The sequence below is a fragment of the Macaca nemestrina genome, chromosome 10 (assembly GCF_043159975.1).
Source record: "Macaca nemestrina isolate mMacNem1 chromosome 10, mMacNem.hap1, whole genome shotgun sequence".
Classification (NCBI taxonomy): Eukaryota; Metazoa; Chordata; class Mammalia; order Primates; family Cercopithecidae; genus Macaca; species Macaca nemestrina.
Window position 1 is genome coordinate 1,089,592 of NC_092134.1, and position 18,729 is coordinate 1,108,320.

At 49.8% G+C, this 18,729-nt stretch overlaps 1 protein-coding gene across 19 annotated transcripts in view; it reads right to left on the bottom strand.

Moving 5' to 3' along the window:
• Positions 1 to 16,509, bottom strand: part of LOC105490546 (E1A-binding protein p400) — a 135,325-nt gene extending 118,816 nt beyond the window's left edge. For 9 of the 19 annotated variants that reach the window (XM_011756299.3, XM_011756297.2, XM_071070762.1 and 6 more), the window contains exons 1-2: positions 16,319 to 16,509; positions 102 to 1,471 (exon numbers count right to left, since the gene is read on the bottom strand). In XM_011756299.3, the coding sequence (XP_011754601.2) occupies positions 102 to 1,436 (1,335 nt within the window). In that variant the 5' untranslated portion in view covers positions 1,437 to 1,471; positions 16,319 to 16,509. The remainder of the gene's footprint in view (positions 1 to 101; positions 1,472 to 16,318) is intronic. The other 10 variants (XM_071070763.1, XM_011756305.3, XM_011756303.3 and 7 more) reach the window with 4 other exon arrangements.
• Between the last annotated feature and the right edge of the window lie 2,220 nt (positions 16,510 to 18,729).

An 18,729-nucleotide genomic window follows, 5' to 3' on the forward strand; every position in this document is an offset into this window, starting at 1 on the left:
TAAAATACCGCAGGCTCAATAAATTATTACTTAATTCACTGTTGCATAGACTCTGATCATCTAGAAGATTTGTACTAAGCAAATTAACTCCTATTTCTTACCTCGTCATTGATAACCTCAGATTTTTCTTCCTCCTCTTCCTCCTCCTCCTCCTCTTCTTCAATGTCCAAATCATTCTGCCTAAGATATGCTTGTAATGGGGCATAATGTTTCTTCTTGAAAGCTAAGAAATCCATCATGTTCCCTTGAAAGTGTTGCAAGAAAAACAGTTCAATCAAATACTCCTTGAAGACCTCCTTCAGAGCCTGCATCTCCTGGTAATGATAGTCCAGGCACTGCTTCCTCATCTGCGCCATCTCCGGAGAGGCTGGGGGAATCTCCTCTAACTTCTTGGGAGCCTTCTTCACTCCCGCGTTCCCCACAGATGTGAGTGGGAGGCTGGAAAGGCCTGGGGGCACGGCAGTCCTGGAAGGGCTGGTGGGCGGGGGTGGGGATGTCATCCCAAACCCTGCTGCGCCCCCAGCCCCGGGGAGCAGCACGCCGGGCGTCCTCTCGAAGCCCAGGGGCCGGGACAGCGGCGGCCCCTGCAGCACCTGCTGCTGCTGGACCAGCTGGCCCTGGATGATGCTGCTGATCTGTGGTGGCAAGTTAGCCGTGGTGATGTGGCTTGGGCTGGCCAGGGGCTGCAGGCCAGCCCCACCTGCGGCTGCAGGGCTCTGGGGTCCCAAGTGGTGGATGGTGCCCCCTGACTGTGTGTGGGGCTGGGAGGGTCTCCGCTCTCGGACTGTGATAGGCGTACCCGGGTGCTGGAGCTGAACCTGGGCTCCCTGGGTGATCTGGGTGAGTCCTGACCCATCCTGAAACACAAAGTGTCCGCCACTGGATGGGCTCAAGCTGATCTGCCTCACCAGCACACTGGCATCCACGAAGCCCCCCGTGGGGCTGCTGCTGCAGAGGCCCAGCCCAGGGCCAGGAGCCCCTGCACGCACATTCTGCAGGGCCTGCCCCGGCCCGGGGCTGGGCTGCGTGGGGCTCTGGGTCTGGACCTGCTGGGACAGTGGGGACGTGACCTGAATGTATGATGGAGACCCGTGCTCGAACCGCCGAGGCTGAGCACTGAACTGGAAGCCTGGAGAGGTGGGGCTGGGGAGCGGCAGCGGGGCCAGTGTGATCTGCTGGTTTCCCCCGACGACAGGGCCCACGCTTTGCAGGGTGATGTTCACATTCTGCCCGGCTGCAGGGCTCCTATTCATCAGCTGCTGTATTTGGTAACTGGGAGACTGGGGTGCCGATGGGCTCGCTGAGGGAGCGAAGGGAGCTGCGGGGGACGGGGGTGGGTTGGGGTGGGCCGACTGCTCCTCACCCTCGCTGCCAGGGCAGGCCCTGGGCCTCTGCAGCTGATGCTGGACGTTCTGGGGGCCAGTGCCATGGTGCATGATCACCTCCCTTCTGTATCCAATGTGTCGTTCTCCTAAAAATTAAAATTAAAATCAAGTTACTTGAAGGCACACATAATTGTTTTATTATCATTTAACGGCACTGAAAAGACACTGTGAAAGTATATTCCCACTGCATCTGATTCAAACGACAGAGCTGACTCACAATCAATATGGCACAGCTGGAGAAATGTGTCCTCAGTCACTGCTGTGCCTGGGGTGGCCCCCATGGGAGTGGGTGGGTAATCTAAACCACCTACTGAGGGAAGAACGTACCAATCATCGCTGACCTCAACAGCTAACCTGTGTGGGCGCTTGGAGAGACCAGGCCATCCCTCAAATCCTCACGGCCGCCCTGTGGGGTAGGCACTACTCACACCTCATTTGAAGGACTAGGAGATTGAACTATAGGAGTACCTGTGAGCTGTTCAAGGCCACACAGCTGGCAGGCAGAAGAGCAAGGTCTGAAGCCAACACTCACGCTGTGGACCACGAGGCCCCTTTCCAGCCTCTGCCCGCCTCTCCCTACAGAGGGACAGCTCTCTGCTCACTGCCGCCCAGTGCCCAGGACACATTCTGTGACTCTTGTTGAATGAGGGTGTGCAGCACCACCTCGCCAGAAGCAAATACCCAGCCCTCCCCAGCCAGTAGTTCTTATCAACCTCCAGGACTACCTCAACTGCAAACTCTCCTCTTGTAAATCCAGTTCAAAGACACTGAGCCCCAGTTTTGTGTCAGGCCCGGTGCTACCACAGGAGAGTAGAGACAGACACGGGTAAGACGGTCCTTGCCCTGGGGAGGCTGCCAGCCTATGCCAGGAGCTAGGAGAAAATATGACATCAAGTCCTGGAGTGGAAGGTAGGGAATGGCCTCAGATCTCAACATTCTCCCTAAGAACACACGAAGAGAAGAAACTGAGAAGGTCTCAAGGGAGAGAGAAGGGAGATGGCCAGGACCTGGCTCTTACTCTGGGGTGAGTCGCCTTTCTGGTTTTGCAAACTCCCTGGGAGGCTGTACCACAACCTCAAAGGAGCTCTAACCCAAACACTGCTGAGCACAAGTGGACGAGAAACAGGAGAAACAGCCGTGGAGGAGCAGATGGGGCCACTGAGGAAAGTCAGCTTTCAGGACAGGATGAAGCAGAGGATGGAGCAGACAAGGGTAATCCTGGGGTGAGACAGGGTCAGACCTGGGCTATAGACTTCAGTATCTACAGGGGAAAGGAGGACTAAAGGTAAGCAGTGGGCCCCACCACTGCAGCCCCATCTGTTCCCCATTGTGGTCGCTCTTTCTCCCCTAAGAGAAGCAAGGGTGCAAATGCAATGGTGAGTGGCACCTGGCACCCAACTGAGTGCCAGCATTCCAAGAGGAGAGGTGGGACACTGTCCCACATCAAGGGGGTGGCTGCTGCTTGGATCTATTTAATAACTAATTTATGTCATAAAGGAGCAAAAATCTCATGCAAGTTTTCAAGGGAAGCAGATGGACTCTTGGTGTCATAGTTTAGCACTGAGCCAGTGGGTGAGAAGCCACACCACCCCCCAACATTCCGGTTCACATTTAGGCCCACCACAGAAGCCAGCTTGACCTGGATGCCACCATTCAGACTTCTCCAGTCCTGCTGGACATACCCAGCTGCCCCTGTCTTCTTGGGGAGCCTTCACCTCAACCCTGGGTGGACAGCTATCAGAGAGCTTCTTCTTGCTTCCTCCAAGACAAACAAGACCCCCTGTTCATCACAAGGACATCACTGCTTATCTCTATGAGAAAATGCACAGTGGATTTTTAAAAATCATGAATCTAAAGAGGATAAAAAATGGCCAGGCGTGGTGGCTCACACCTGTAATGCCAGCACCTGGGGAGGCTGAGGCAGGAGGACCACTTGAGGTCAGGTGTTCAAGACCAGCCTAGGCAACAAAGTGAGGCCCCATCTCTATAAGAAAAATACAAAAATTAGCCAGCCATGGTGGCAATGTAGCAGCCTTACTCTCGGCTACTCAGGAGGCTGAAGGAGGAGATCACTTGAGCCCAAGAAATTGATGCTGCAATGAAGAACAAGATTCCATCCCCCCAAAAAAAGAAGTTACAAAACGTATAAGGCTCTTCCAAGTTTCGGGTACCCAGCTGAAATATACGTATATATGAAATCAAAAACTACAGAATTTATAAATGCACAAGTATATTCCTTACAAACATTTTTAAAGTGCACATTTAAACTAGCAGCAGAAAGGCATGCTTTGATCAGATGGTTAGTTTCTGAAGATGGGAGTCAGAAGACAGCACACAGGCTGCAACAACCATAGCTTAAGGGAAGAGCATGCCCCTCCCACCACTCAGCAGAGAGCCCTGATATCAGAGTGGGTGCAGGGCAGGAGCTCCAGGTGGGGGCAGTTAACAGTGCTTATTACTTTCAAAACAAGCTTCTGTTCCTGATCTTATTAAACAAGCATTACGATAGGAGATCAGTGTGAAACTGGCACAAAAGCTAAATTAACATAGGTAGAGTATATTCGGGATTATTTCCTTACAATACATTCCCAGAGTGTCAAAGGAGATCAGTAAGAGAAAATGAGGGCTAGAAAGAAACTCTCACATACAGTAATTCAGAAAACCAGGGGAAAGGTAAGCGTTAGGAATTTTAAAGTTACGTTATAAAAATTAATGCATTGAGAAAATTCAACTTAAACTCTCATCACAAACCATACATCAAAATAAATTAAGTGGCCGGGCCTGATGGCTCGTGCCTGTAATCCCAGCACTTTCGGAGGCCAAGGCAGGCGGATCACTGGAGGTCAGGAGTTCGACACCAGCCTAACCAACATGGTGAAACCCCATTTCTACTAAAAATAAAAAAATTAGCTGGGCGTGGTAGTACACGCCTGTAATTCTAGCTACTCAGGAGGCTGAGGCAGGAGAATCGTTTGAACCTGAGAGGTGGAGGCTGCAGTGAGCAGAGATTGAGCCATTGCACTCCAGCCTGGGCAACACAACCAAAACTCTGTCTCAAACAAGCAAATAAATAAATAAAGCATTTTTATAAGCTAACTTGCTAAGTTTTATATTAAATGTAAAAAAAAAAAAAGAAAGAAAAATCAAAATGTTCCTTCTGGTAGGTGATAGAAAAAAAAAATGTTAAACTCGAACACAAAAGTGAATATTTACTAAATCTCTGAAGGAAATTCAATTCCCTAACCTTAAAAATCATAAAGTTGGCCGGGCGCGGTGGCTCAAGCCTGTAATCCCAGCACTTTGGGAGGCCGACGGGCAGATCACGAGGTCAGGATATCGAGACCATCCTGGCTAACACGGTGAAACCCCGTCTCTACTAAAAAATACAAAAAACTAGCCGGGTGCGGTGGCGGGCGCCTGTAGTCCCAGCTACTCAGGAGGCTGAGGCAGGAGAACGGCGTAAACCTGGGAGGCAGAGCTTGCAGTGAGCTGAGATCCGGCCACTGCACTCCAGCCTGGGTGACAGAGCGAGACTCCGTCCCAAAAAAAAAAAAAAAATCATAAAGTTGTAACTGAAAAAATAGAAAGATTTGAAGATAATTTTTAAATGTTTAAAACTCAAAAACTAAATCATCAAAATCTAAAACTAAATATCTTGGAAAGAATATTTGAAGTAGGTATGACAAAAAGCTATTACCAATACCGTAAAAAGCACTCATACAAATCACTAAGAAAAACATTAAAATCCCAGTAGAAAAATGAATTAAAGACAAAAAGAGGCTGAGCATGGTGGCTCACGCCTGTAATCCCAGCACTTTGGGAGGCTGAGGCGGGTGGATCACCTGAGGTCAGGAGTTCAAAACCAGCCTGACCAATATGGTGAAACCCTGTCTCTACTAAATACAAAAAATAAGCCGGGCTTGGTGGCACATGCCTGTAATCCCAGCTATTTGGGAGGCTGAGGCAGGAGAATCGCTTGAACCTGGGAGGTGGAGGTTGCAGTGAGCCAAAATCTCGCCACTGCACTCCAGCCTGGGCAACAGAGCGTGACTCCTACTCAAAAAAAAAAAAAAAAAAAAAAAGTTCACAAAAGGAGAAAAGCATGTACTTAATCAGCTTAGAGGAAAATGACCAACCTTGCTACTAAAAAGAGGAATACAGACTAAAATAAATATTTCCCCAGACCCACTTAGCCAAGACATTAAATCAGACAACTGGCACTCCACTAATCCTGCTCAAGGGAATTACAGAAGCAATTTGGGAAGATGTAGAAAAGATTTCAAATGGGTTCAGAACCAAAACAACGCCCTGTAGGAGTAGACTGCATACGGCAGTAGGAAAGTGGAAGGAACCCATCTGACCCCAAAACTTTTGGCCTAGTAACCCTACTTCTAGAAATCTATCTGAAGGAAATTAACCTACCAATCTAAAAAATTGTACATAAATAATACTCACTGCAGAATAACAAAAAAATTAAAAAGCATAATCAGAAATTTCCAGTGTTGAAGTTCTAGATGGAAAATATGTAATAAAACCAAAATTTCCAAATATATTAAGTGAAAAAAGCAGGTTACCAATTGCATAACACAATCACTACTAAGTTAAACATACAGAAAAAGATCCACTGAAACATATCAGAATATTAAAACTGACCTTCCCCTGATGAGCAGACACATCAAACCGTGATAGAGCCATACAACAGACACAATCCAGCAACACCAAGGAACAAACCATTGACACACCCACAACACAGCTGAGTCTCACAGGTGCAAGATGCCAAATAACGAGGCCGAGGGCTGTGTAGGTCACTGGCATGACTTTCCGGACAAGGAAAATGGTGGGGACAGAGACTAGAACAGAACCTGACGGGCTGAAGGCGGAGACGGAGCTGACTAGAGAGGGGCATGAGGAAATGGGGAAGTAAAGAACTGTAGCTACAGCTTGATTTGTGATGCTGGTTACAAGATGGAATGTGTCTCTCAAAAGTACACAGATGGGCCAGGTGCAGTGACTTATGCCTGTAATCCCAGCACTTTGGGAGGCCGAGGCAGGCGGATCACCTGAAGTCAGGAGTTCGAGAACAGCCTGGCCAACATGGTAAAACCCCCCTGTCTCTACTAAAAATACAAAATTTGGTTGGACATGGTGGCACGTCCCTGTAGGAGGCGGAGGCAGGAGAATCCCTTGATCCTGGGAGGTGGAGGTTGCAATGAGCCAAGATCACACCACTATACTCCAGCCTGGGCAACACAGCAAGATTCTGTCTCAAAAAAACACAAGTACACAGATGGCAACATTAAATGGACTAAGAAAAAAAATTCAACCGTACACTAAAAAGCATAAACTTGGATGAGCGCGCTGGCTCATGCCTGTAATCTCAACACTTTGGGAGGCTGAGGCAGGTGGATCACTTGAGGTCAGGAGTTCAAGACCAGCCTGACCAACGTGGAGAAACCCCATCCCTAACCAATAATACAAAATTAGCCAGGCATGGTGGCGCACACCTGCAATCCCAGCTACTTGGGAGGCTGAGGCAGGAGAATTGCTCGAACCCGGGAGGCGGAGGTTGCAGTAAGCCAAGATTGCGCCATTGCACTCTAGCTTGGGCAACGAGCGAAACTCCGTCTCAAAAAAACAAAGCATAAACTTTCACCATATGTAAATTATACTTCAATTTTGTTAAATGGCTCCTGACCTCAGTGACGTTATAAACAAGTTAGAGAAACAAAGACAAGCAACTATAATGCAGAGAAACTGTTCATCTAAAATAACACTTCTCAAAAACGTAGTACAGGTATCCCAATTGACAGCAAAGCTACCAACAATGGCTAAACAACTTTAAAAATTTTTAATGACTATGTTTCTAATTTTAACTCAATTTTAACTCCTAATTTTTTCTCTTTTTTTGACACCAAGTCTCACTCTGTCATCCAGGCTGCAGTACAGTGGCACAATCCTGGCCCACCATAACCTCTGCCTTCCAGGCTCACGCAATCCTCCCACTTCAGCCTCCCAAGTAGCTGGGACTTAACAAATGCATGCCACCATGGCCGGCTAATTTTTGTATTTTTTGTACAGACGAGGTTTCACCATGTTGCCCATGCTGGTCTTAAACTCCTGGCCACAAGCAATCCTCCCACCTCAGCCTCCCAAAGTGCTGGAATTTCAGGCGTGAGCCACCATGCCTGGCCCCTAATTTTACTTATTTATTCAGAGACAGGGTCTCTGTTCCAGGCTGCAGCGCAGTGGCCCAATCTCACCTCATTGTAACTTCCACCTCCTGGGCTCAAGTGATCCTCCCACCCCAGCCTCCCAAGTAGCTGGGAGTATAGGCACACACCACTACGCCCACTTTTTTTTTTTTTTTGAGACGGAGGCTCACTCTGTCACCCAGGCTGGAGTGCAGCGACATGATTTCGGCTCACTGCACCATCCGCCTCCTGGGTTCAGCCTCCTGAGTAGCTGGGATTACAGGCGTGCGCCACCATGCCCGGCTAATTTTTGTATTTTTAATAGAGACAGGGTTTCACTATGCTGGCCAGGCTGGTCTCCAACTCCTAACCTCAAGTGATCCACCTGTCTCGACCTCCCAAAGTGCTGGATTACAGGCATGAGCCACTGTGCTCAGTCAAATTTTTGTACTTTTTTGTACAGACAGGGTTTTATTTATTTATTTATTTATTTATTTATTTTAAGACGGAGTCTCGCTCTGTCGCCCAGGCTGGAGTGCTGTGGCCGGATCTCAGCTCACTGCAAGCTCCGCCTCCCGGGTTCCCGCCATTCTCCTGCCTCAGCCTCCCGAGTAGCTGGGACAACAGGCACCCGCCACCTCGCCCGGCTAGTTTTTTGTATTTTTTAGTAGATACGGGGTTTCACCGTGTTAGCCAGGATGGTCTTGATCTCCTGACCTTGTGATCCGCCCGTCTCGGCCTCCCAAAGTGCTGGGATTACAGGCTTGAGCCACCGCGCCCGGCCCAGACAGGGTTTCAACATGTTCCCCAGGCTGGTCTCGAACTACTGGGGCTCAAACAATTCTCCTGCCTTGATCTCCCAAAGTGCTGGGATTACAGGCATGAGCCACCACACCTGGCCTAGCCCCTAATTTTAATTCAACTCTCTACAGAGATGCTGACACACTCATTTTGAAATTTTTTTTTTAAATTTAAGACAAATAGATAAACAGGTATGATGAAGCAAGTATGGTAAAATGTTTAATGGAAACTAAGTGGCAGGTATACTAGTGTTCACCGTAAAATTTTCTCTTTTTTCTGAGACAGAGTCTCACTCTGTCACCTAAACTTGAGTGCCATGGCACAATCTCGGCTCACTGCAACTTCTGTCTCCTGGGCTCAAGTGATTCTTGTGCCTCAGCCTCCCAAGTAGCCGGGACTATAGGTGTGAGCCACCACAACCGGCTAATTTTTGTATTTTTAGTACAGACAGGGTTTCATCACGTTGGCCAGGCTGGTCTCGAACTCTTGATCTCATATGACCCACCTGCCTCAGCCTCCCAAAGTGCTTGGATTACAGGCGTGAGCCACCGCGCCCGGCCAGCCACAAAATTCTTTCAATCTTTGTGTATCTTTGAAATTTTTCATAATAAATGTTACAAAAAATACTTTCAATATAAGATAGTAGCACTAGATGTCACGTAACAAAAGCTATTAACCCAAGATCTACATGCTAACAAAACCTTCATTATTCTCCCACCAAAAGGCACATTACAAAAGTTCCATACTAGTTCCTGAAATATATAAATTCCGAATGATACAAAGTGGGTTAAACTGAATTTTTAAATTGTCTAGGGCTTAACACACTGTGTGTTACTACAGGGAACTGACCTGTCAGGGTGCTGTAATGGTGGATCAACAGGAAAGCCTCCCCTCAATGTCTCCAATGTCCCTTCCATTTAACAGGTTACAATTGCAGGGATTTTAAATCATAGAGGTGGTAGTGGGTCCTTGACCTAATGAACCAAAGCCCCTACACTAGACCAGGTGGGATTTATTTCAGCTTGTGAGAGAAGTTCAAGAAAAACTGAAGAAGTGCTTCATCCAACACCAAGTAATAAGGTTATGAATCCCCAATCCATCATTCTGTTGTTTCTCGATCTTTACTTTTCCACGGCCCCACTAAGGAACATTTTTCTAAGTTTTTCTCCTAATTGCCTCCCCATGAAATTTTAATGCCACAGCTGTACACAGATATACTACACTGTATATCTGTTCAGGTTTGGGATCTTTGGGAGGCCACAAAACACTGTAATGTCTACATTTTTTCACTCTTCTTCCAAGAACTAATTATCACTCCCTTGTTGGAGATATCGCCCTCACTGAGAATGCACATTCTGATGTATGGAAAGAAACCCAGAAAAATGAATCCCAAATTTGCTAGCTGTGGGGAGGTGATGAATGGGGAGAAAGGGCGAAGGAACTCTTAACGAGCTCTATGTACTTCTGTGTTGTTTGGATACCTTTCAATGTGAACTATTCATGCGTTACCTTTATTAAAAGAAAAGATGGAAAACAAAGAACTGGAAACAATTGAAATGTCCATCAGTGGGCGAACAGACAAATTGGTATGCTCACACCAAGGAGTACTCCTCAACAATAAAAAGAAACAGGCTGGACACAGTGGCTCAAACCTGTAATCCCAACACGGTGGGAGACTGAGACCAGAGGATGTCTTGAGTCCAAGAATCCAAGACAAGCCTGGGCAACACAGTGAGATACCGTCTCTACAAAAAATTAAAAATTAGCAGGGCGTGGTGCCACACACCTATAGTCCCAGTTACCTGAGAGGGTAAGGCAGGAGATCGCTTGAGCTCAAGAAGCTACGGCTACAGTAAGCTATGATCACGCCACTGCACTCTAGCCTGGGTGACAGAGCGAGACCCCATCTCCAAAACAAAAACAAAAACAAACTACTGGGGCTGGGCGCGGTGGCTCACACCTGTAATCCCAGTACTTTGGGAGGCCGAAGTGGGTGGATCACTGAGGTCAGGAGTTTGAGACCAGCCTGGCCGACATGGTGAAACCCCATTTCTACTAAAAATACAAAAAAAAGCCAGGCGCAGTGGCTCACCACGCCTGTAATCCCAGCAAAGGGGAGGCCGGGGCAGGCGGATCACCTGAGGTCAGGAGTTCAAGACCAGCCTGGCCAACATGTTGAAACCCCCTCTCTACTAAAAATTAAAAAGAAAAAAAAAAAAAATTAGGCAGATATGGTGGCAGGCACCTGTAATCCCAGCTACTTGGGAGGCTGAGGCAAGAGAATCGCTTGAACTCAGGGGGCAGAGGTTGCAGTGAGCCGAGATCGTGCCATTGCACTCCAGCCTGGGCAACAAGAACAAAACTCCGTCTCAAAACAAACAAACAAAAAATACAAAAAAATTAGCTGGGCGTGATGGCAGGCACCTGTAATCCCAGCTACTCGGGAGGCTGAGGCAGGAGAATCACTTGAGTCTGGGAAGCAAGCTTGCAGCGAGCCGAGATCACGCCACTGCACTGTAACCTGGGCAACACAGCATGACTCCATCTCAAAAACAAAACAGACAAACTACTGGAACATGCAAAAACCTGGGTGAATCTCAAATGCACTATGCTCAACGAAAAAAGGCAAACTCAAAAGGCTACAAACTGAATGATTCCCTATATATCAGCGGTCCCCAACCTTTTTGGCAGAAGGGACTGGTTTCGTAGAAGACCAATTTTCCACAGACAGGCAGCTAGCAGGGATGGCTTCAGGATGATTCAAGCACATTACAGTTTCTATTAGTATTACATTGTAATACATAATGAAATAATTATATAACTCACCATCATGTAGAATCAGTGGGAGCCCTGAGCTTGTTTTCCTGCAACCACATGGTCCTATCTGGGGGTGATGGGAAATAGTGACAGATCACCAGGCATTGGATTCTTACAAGGAGCGCACAACCTAGATCCCTCACATGTGCAGTTCACATTCGGGTTTGCACTCTTATAAGAATCTAATGTCGCTGCTCATCTGACAGGAGGCAGAGCTCAAGCAGTAAAGTGAGTGGCTGTAAATACAGATGAAACTTCACTCACTCACCCATCACTTACCTCCTGCTGTGCAGCCCAGTTCCTAACAGGCCAAAGACCAGTACCAGTCTGTGGCCCAGGGTTTGGGGACCCCTGCTTTATATGACATTCTGGAACAGACAGACACAGAGACAGGGATCAGCAGCTGCCAAGAACTAGAGGGAAGATGTAACTACTTAGGGGCAGCAAGAGGGAATTTTGGGGGCATTGAAAAAACTGTTTTGTATCCTAACTGTGGTGGAATGTACACATTTGCCCAAATTCTCAGAACTCTACACCAAAGAAAGTGAATCCTACTATCCGTAAATTTTCTTAAAAAGATAAATAACGGCCGGGCACGGGGGCTCACACCTGTAATCCCAGCACCTTGGGAGGCCGAGGTGGGCGGATCACCTGAGGTCAGGAGTTCAAGACCAGCCTGACCAACACAGTGAAACCCCGTCTCTCCTAAAAATACAAAATTAGCTGGGCGTGGTAGTGGGTGCCTGTAGTCCAGCTACACAGAAGGCTGAGGCAGGAGGATCGCTTGAACCAGAGAGGCAGAGGATGCAGTGAACAGAGATTACACCACTGCACTCCAGCCTAGGCGACAGAGAGAGACTCTGTGTAAAAACATAAAATAAAATAAAAAATTAAACAAGATGGAAGTGGGGATATGCAAAGACCTTCCCTTCCACTCTGAATATAAATGATTTTAAAATTTTATTTTTAAAACAATGCACCAAGATAAGATAAAAACATTCCTTGACAAGATATAAAGCAGAAACCATGAAGGAAGGGCTGAGATTACAGGCCTAACGGAGGCTGGATCTAGAAGAGAACACTGAGGACCAGGATTTCTTTTTTTTTTTTTTTTGAGGCGGAGTCTCGCTCTGTCGCCCAGGCTGGAGTGCAGTGGCCAGATCTCAGCTCACTGCAAGCTCCACCTCCCGGGTTTATGCCATTCTCCTGCCTCAGCCTCCGGAGTAGCTGGGACTACAGGCTCCGCCACCGCGCCGGGCTAGTTTTTTGGTTTTTTTTTTAGTAGAGATGGGGTTTCACCGTGGTCTCGATCTCCTGACCTTGTGATGCGCCCACCTCGGCCTCCCAAAGTGCTGGGATTACAGGCTTGAGCCACCGCGCCCGGCAAGGAGGACCAGGATTTCAACTCCTAAAGGCAATGGGGACGCAAACACCTCTACAGATTGGCTGAGAAGCAAGGGTCAGGCTCCCCAAGGGAAGCCAGGGATTGGATCATTGCTTTTCCACCTGTAAAAAGAGGCTGAAAAGGCCAGGCGCAGTGGCTCACACCTGTAATCCCAGCACTTTGGGAGGCCGAGGCAGGCAGATCACGAGGTTAGGAGATCGAGACCATCCTGGCTAACACGGTGAAACCTCGTCTCCACTAAAAAATACAAAAAAAATTAGCCGGGCATGGTGGTGGGCGCCTGTAGTCCCAGCTACTCAGGAGGCTGAGGCAGGAGAATGGCGTAAACCCAGGAGGTGGAGCTTGCAGTGAGCTGAGATCCGGCCACTGCACTCCAGCTTGGGCGGCAGAGCGAGACTCCGTCTCCAAAAAAAAAAAAAAAAAAAAAAAGAACTTTTGCATTCATCTACTTATTCAACAAATAGTTACTGCACATTTAATGTCAGATACTGTTTGACACACTGGGGATCTAAGAGTGAGCAAAGCAAAGCGGCAAGTGCCAGGTACTAAGTGCAATGGAAGAGACTTATGCAGAATAAGGGGAGGGAGCTACTTCGGGGAGGCGGGCCAGTTGCCATGATGCAGGGCAAGGAGGGAAGGCCTCTCTGAAGAACAGAATTTTGAAAGAACACACTAGGTGAGAATGAGACCCATGCCCATGTAGGTCCCAATGTGCTAGACAGAAGCAACATGTGCCCAAGCGCTGAGCCAGGTGCAGCTGGTGGCTCAAGGAGAGTGGCTGGGGTCATGAGGTGATCAGCTGGGTGCTGGGCCACAAGGCCACAGGGCCACAGAGACAGCAGAGGCCTGGTCACTAATGGCCTCCAGAAACTGCCTTCAGAACTCTGGCTTTTGGTCTGAAGATGAGAAACCATGAAGGGAGCAGAGAAGCACACGATGTGATTTCTGTTTTAAACACATCACTCAGCTGCCATGCTGAGAGTAAACTGCAGAAGTCATGTTTGAGACCACTCTAGAAGGCACTGACAGGTCAGACTTAGGATGCAGAAGAAATGCACAGTTCACTACAAGGTGCTGTAACCACAGCAACAGAGAGAGCGAAGCTGCCCCTGACTGAGAGAGAACAGAGCGTGTAAGAAACAGGTTCCCAGCCAGGCACGGTGGCTCATGCCTGTAATCCCAGCACTCTGGGAGGCCAAGGCGAGCGAATCACGAGGTCAAGAGATCGAGACCATCCTGGCTAACACGGTGAAACCTCATCTCTACTAAAAATACAAAAAATTAGCTGGGCGTGGTGGCGGGTGCCTATAGTCCCAGCTACTCAGGAGGCTGAGGCAGGAGAATGGCGTGAACCCAGAAGGCGGAGCTTGCAGTGAGCCGAGATCACGCCACTGCACTCCAGCCTGGGCAACAGAGCAAGACTCTGCCTCAAAAAAAAAAAAATACACACACATAAAACAAACAAACAAACAAACACACAAATGAAACAGGTTTCTCACATGTAAAAGTAGCAGTGTGGGGTAGAAAGATCCAGCCAGATGCAATGCGGGACATGCCAATAAGTTACATTCAGTCGACATACGATAATAATATCCGGGACTTACAGACCAGAGAAAGGGTCTGAGGATTGCCCTGAGGCAGTGTAGCATTCACAGGTAACAGAGATGAGAAGGGATCAGCAAGGAGACTGGGGGTAGCAGCCAGTAAGGTAAGTGGAGAACCATTCAAGAGGGGTGTCTCCATGCCTGAGGGAGATAATTTTTCAAGGAAGCCACAAGCTGCTGCTGTAAGAGCTGCTGAAAGGGAACCTGGCAATGTGGAGGCACCAGAAATCCCCAAAGGAGCTGTTTCAGTAGAGAGATAGAGACCAAAAGCTTAACTGAAGTTGGTTTAAGAGACCAGTAGAGGCTGGGCGCAGTGGCTCATGCCTGTAATCTCAGCACTTTGGGAGGTCGAGGCAGGCGGATCAAGAGGTCAGGAGATCGAGACCAATGTGGCCAACACGGTGAAACCTCGTCTCTACTAAAAATACAAAAATTACCCAGGCGTGGTGGCGCGCGCCTGTAGTCCCAGCTACTCAGGTGGCTGAGGCAGGAGAATTGCTTGAACCCGGGAGGCAGAGGTTGCAGTGAGCCGAGATCCTGCCACTGCACTCCAGCCTGGGTGACAGAGTGAGACTCTGTCTAAAAATAATAATAAGAATTACAAAAATCATTTTACTGCACATATTCTGCTAAAAAAAGAAAGAACACAAATAAGTAAAAAAGACTACAACTCATCCATGAACCCAGAGAGAAGCCCTATGAACACTTCCACGGTCCCGGCGCCACGGCTCACGCTACAGCCCCAGCACTGGGAGGGCAAGGCGCTAGGACTGTTTGAGCTCAGGAGCTCGAGACCAGCCTGGGCAACACAGCAAGACCCTAATTCAAATAATAAAAAATTGGCCGGGCGTAGTGGCTCACGCCTGTAATCCTAACACTTTGGGAGGGCGAGGAGGGCGGACTACCTGAGCTCAGGAGTTCGAGACCAGCCTGGGCAACGGAGTGAAACCCTGTCTCTACTAAAACCCAAAAAAATTGGCCGGGCACGGTGGCTCATGCCTGTAGTCCCAGCACTTCGGGAGGCCAACGGGGGCGGATCACGAGGTCAGGAGTTCCAGGCCAGCCTGACCAACACGATGAAATCCCGTCTCTACTAAAAATACAAAAAAAAAAAAAAAAAAAATAGCCGGGCGCGGTGGCGGGCGCCTGCAGTCCCAGCTACATGGGAGGCTGAGGCAGGAGAATCACTTGAATCCGGGAGGCGCAGGTTGCAGTGAGCCGAAATCGCGCCACTGCACTCCAGCCTGGGCGACAGAGAGAGGCTCCGTGTCAAAAAAATAAAATAAAATAACAAAACAAAATAAAAAGTTAGCCAGGCATGGTGGCCCAAGCCTGCCGTCCCAACCCCTCGGGAGGTCGAAGCTCTAGTGAGCCGTGGTCGCGCCACCGCACGCCGCCCTGTGCAACAGAGCGAGACACCGTCCCAAAAAGTCACACTAACAAAGCACCGGGATGCGTTACTTTTCCGTCACTGACACGGCGACAGCCGAGCGGAGGCCCGCGGAGACAGCGGCGATTACTAAGGCTCGGCCGTGGAGGACCAGGCGGGTCTACGCCGACAAGCAGCGGATTCGGACCGCGCTGTAACCCCCGTGGGGGCGCGTTCCGGGACACCCGTGGCGCGGGGTCCTTCAGTGCTGGGTGAATTCGCCCCGTCGCGCCTCAGGGAAGTGGTTCTGGACGTCCCATCCTCGCACCTCAGCGTCGCGCTCGTGACCGCGAGGGAAGCCCACGCGCGCGCCAGAAGCAACAGCCACCCCCGCAGCCCCGAGAACCAGGAGGCGCCGGCCGAGTCCCCCGATTCCCGCAAGGCCGCCAGGCCGAGCTGCCATCGACCACGCCCCCAGCCCAGGAGCCTGGGAGACCCAGCGAAACGGGCGCGCATCGCGCGACCTGCCGGCGACGGGCGCTACGACACGAAAGACCCGGGCCCGTGAGCCCTCAGCCCGGTCGCCCGCCCGGGGTCGCACACGGCAGCCACCACGGCCTGGTCCCCACGCGAAGCCCGAGGCCGGCCGGCGAGCGGGCCCTGTACGCCGGCGGCTGTGACTACGCGACCCCCGGGCCCTGGCCGCTGCCGTCCCGAGGGCCTCCCGCGCCTCCGCCCTTACTTACTCTGGGCCTCCAGGCTGCGCTCCGGCCGCGTCAGGAGAGCGGGAGGATGGAAGCGGGGCCGCAGCCGCTCATCGCATCCGGGGCCCCGGCGGAGGAAGCGGCGGCAAGGCTGCTACGGCGAGCCGGAAGGGACGCGCGTCGGCGCTCCCGTGGAGCTGCGCTTTCGCGGCGCGGCTCTGACCGCGCGAGGGCGCTGGAGGACGAGGGCGCCGGAGGACGAGGGCGCTAGAGGACTAAGGCGCCGCGAGACTCTGCGCGGTGGGCGGGGGCGAGGCCGAACGCGAGGCCGAGACTGGCGGGGCGGGGCCGAGACTGACGGAGGCGGGGCGGGGCCGAGACTGAGGAAGGCGGGGCGGGGCCGAGACTGAGGAAGGCGGGGGCGGGGCCGAGACTGACGGAGGCGCAGCTACCTGGCTTTTCCACGCGCAGTTCGGGAAATGCGCCCACGGGGAACAGAAGTGGGCCGCCAGTTCTCATAGTCTGCAGATTCACCAAACAGACCAGGCTTACATGCAAGACCCAAATCCTGTGTGGCCCAGGCTGGCCTCGAACTCCGGGGCTCCAGTGATCCTCCTGCCTCAGCCTCCCGACTAGGTGGGACCACAGACTCGCGCCACGACGCCCGGTTAATTTTTTGTATTTTTAGTAGAAAAGGGGGTTTCACCAAGTTGGCCAGGCTGGTCTCGAACCCCCCGACCTCAAGTGATCCGCCCACCTTGGGCGGGATTACAGGTGTGAGCTTCCACGCCCGGCCAAAAACGATAAAACTCTATTAAAAGACACAGACGTGGCTCACGTCTATAATCCCAGCACTTTGGGAAGCCGAGGCGGGAGGATCATTTGAGGTCAGGAGTTCCAGACGAGTCTGGCCAACATGGTGAAACCCTGTCTCTACTAAAAATACAGAAAATTAGCTGCGCGTGGTGGCTGGCGCCTGTAATCCCAGCTACCCGGGAGGCTGAGGCAGGAGAATCGCTTGAACTCGGGAGGCGGAGGTTGCAGTGAGCCGAGATCATGCCACTGCACTCCAGCCTGGGCAACGGAATGAGACTCTGTCTCCAGATAAATAAAGACATAGGCGTGAATCTTCGGGATTCTGGTTTAGGAAGTGGTTTCTTAGATATGACACTGAAAACACAGTTAACAAAAGAAACATAGATACACTGGACATCACAATTTAAAACGTTTGTGCTGCAAATGACACCATTTTAAAAAGATAATCCACAGAACAGGAGAAATTACTGTAAATTCATATGTCTGACATGGAACTCGTATCCAAAGTAAATAATTTACAACAGAACAATTAAAAGACAGGGCAGGCACAGTGGCTCTTGCCTGTAATCCTAGCACTTTGAGAGGCTGAGGCAGGTGTATCCCCTGAGCCCAGGAGTTCAAGACTAGCCTGGGCAACATAGAGAGACCCCATCTCTACAAAAAATTTAAAAATTAGCCAGTCATGGTGGCATACACCTGTAGTCCCAGCTACTCAGGAGACTGCGGGAGAATCACTTGAGCCCAGGGAGGCTGAGGGTGTAGGAAGCCGTGATCATACCACTGCAATCCAGCCTGGGTGACAGAGTGAGACTCAGTCACACACACACACACACAAAAAAAATTTTAAAATGGACAAAGGAATATGTATGCTTCAAAAGATGTACAAATGACCAAGTACAGGAAAAGATGTCCAGTGTCATTAGACGTTAAGGAAACACAAATCAAAACTACAACCAAATACCACTTTATCCACTATGATGGCTAGAATCAAAAAGTCAGGTTAACAGGCCAAGCGTGGTGGCTCACGCCTGTAATCCCAATGCTTTCATAAACTAAAGAGGTGGATTACTGGAGCCCAGGAGTTCAGGACCAGCCCAGGCAACGTAGCAAGACCCCATCTCAACAAAAATTCAAAAATCAGCTGGGCGTGCGCTGCGCACCTGCAATCCCAGCTACTTGAGAAGCTGAGGCAGGGGGATCGCTTGAGCCCAGGAGTTCCAGGCTGCAGTGAGCTGTGATCGCACCACTGCACTCCAGCCTGGGCAACAGAGCAAGAACCTGCCTCATGGGAAAAAAATAGATAATGGCAGTGTAGGGGAGAATGTAGAGAAATCGGAACCCTCATACACTGCTAGTGGCAATTTAAAATGATGTAGCCACTTTGGAAAATAGGCAGCAGTTCCTTAAAAAGTTAAATGTAGATGGTGTTTCAGAAATAAAGTATTTTTTTAAAAAAGGTTCAATATAGAGTTAACACACGGTCCAGCTATCTCACTCCTAAGGTTATACCCAAGAGAAAAGCCATGTCCACAGAAAAATATGTACACAAATGTTCTCAGCAGCATTATTCATAATAGCCAAAAAGTGAAAATAATACAAATGCCCATCAACTGATGAGTGGACAAACAAAATGTATG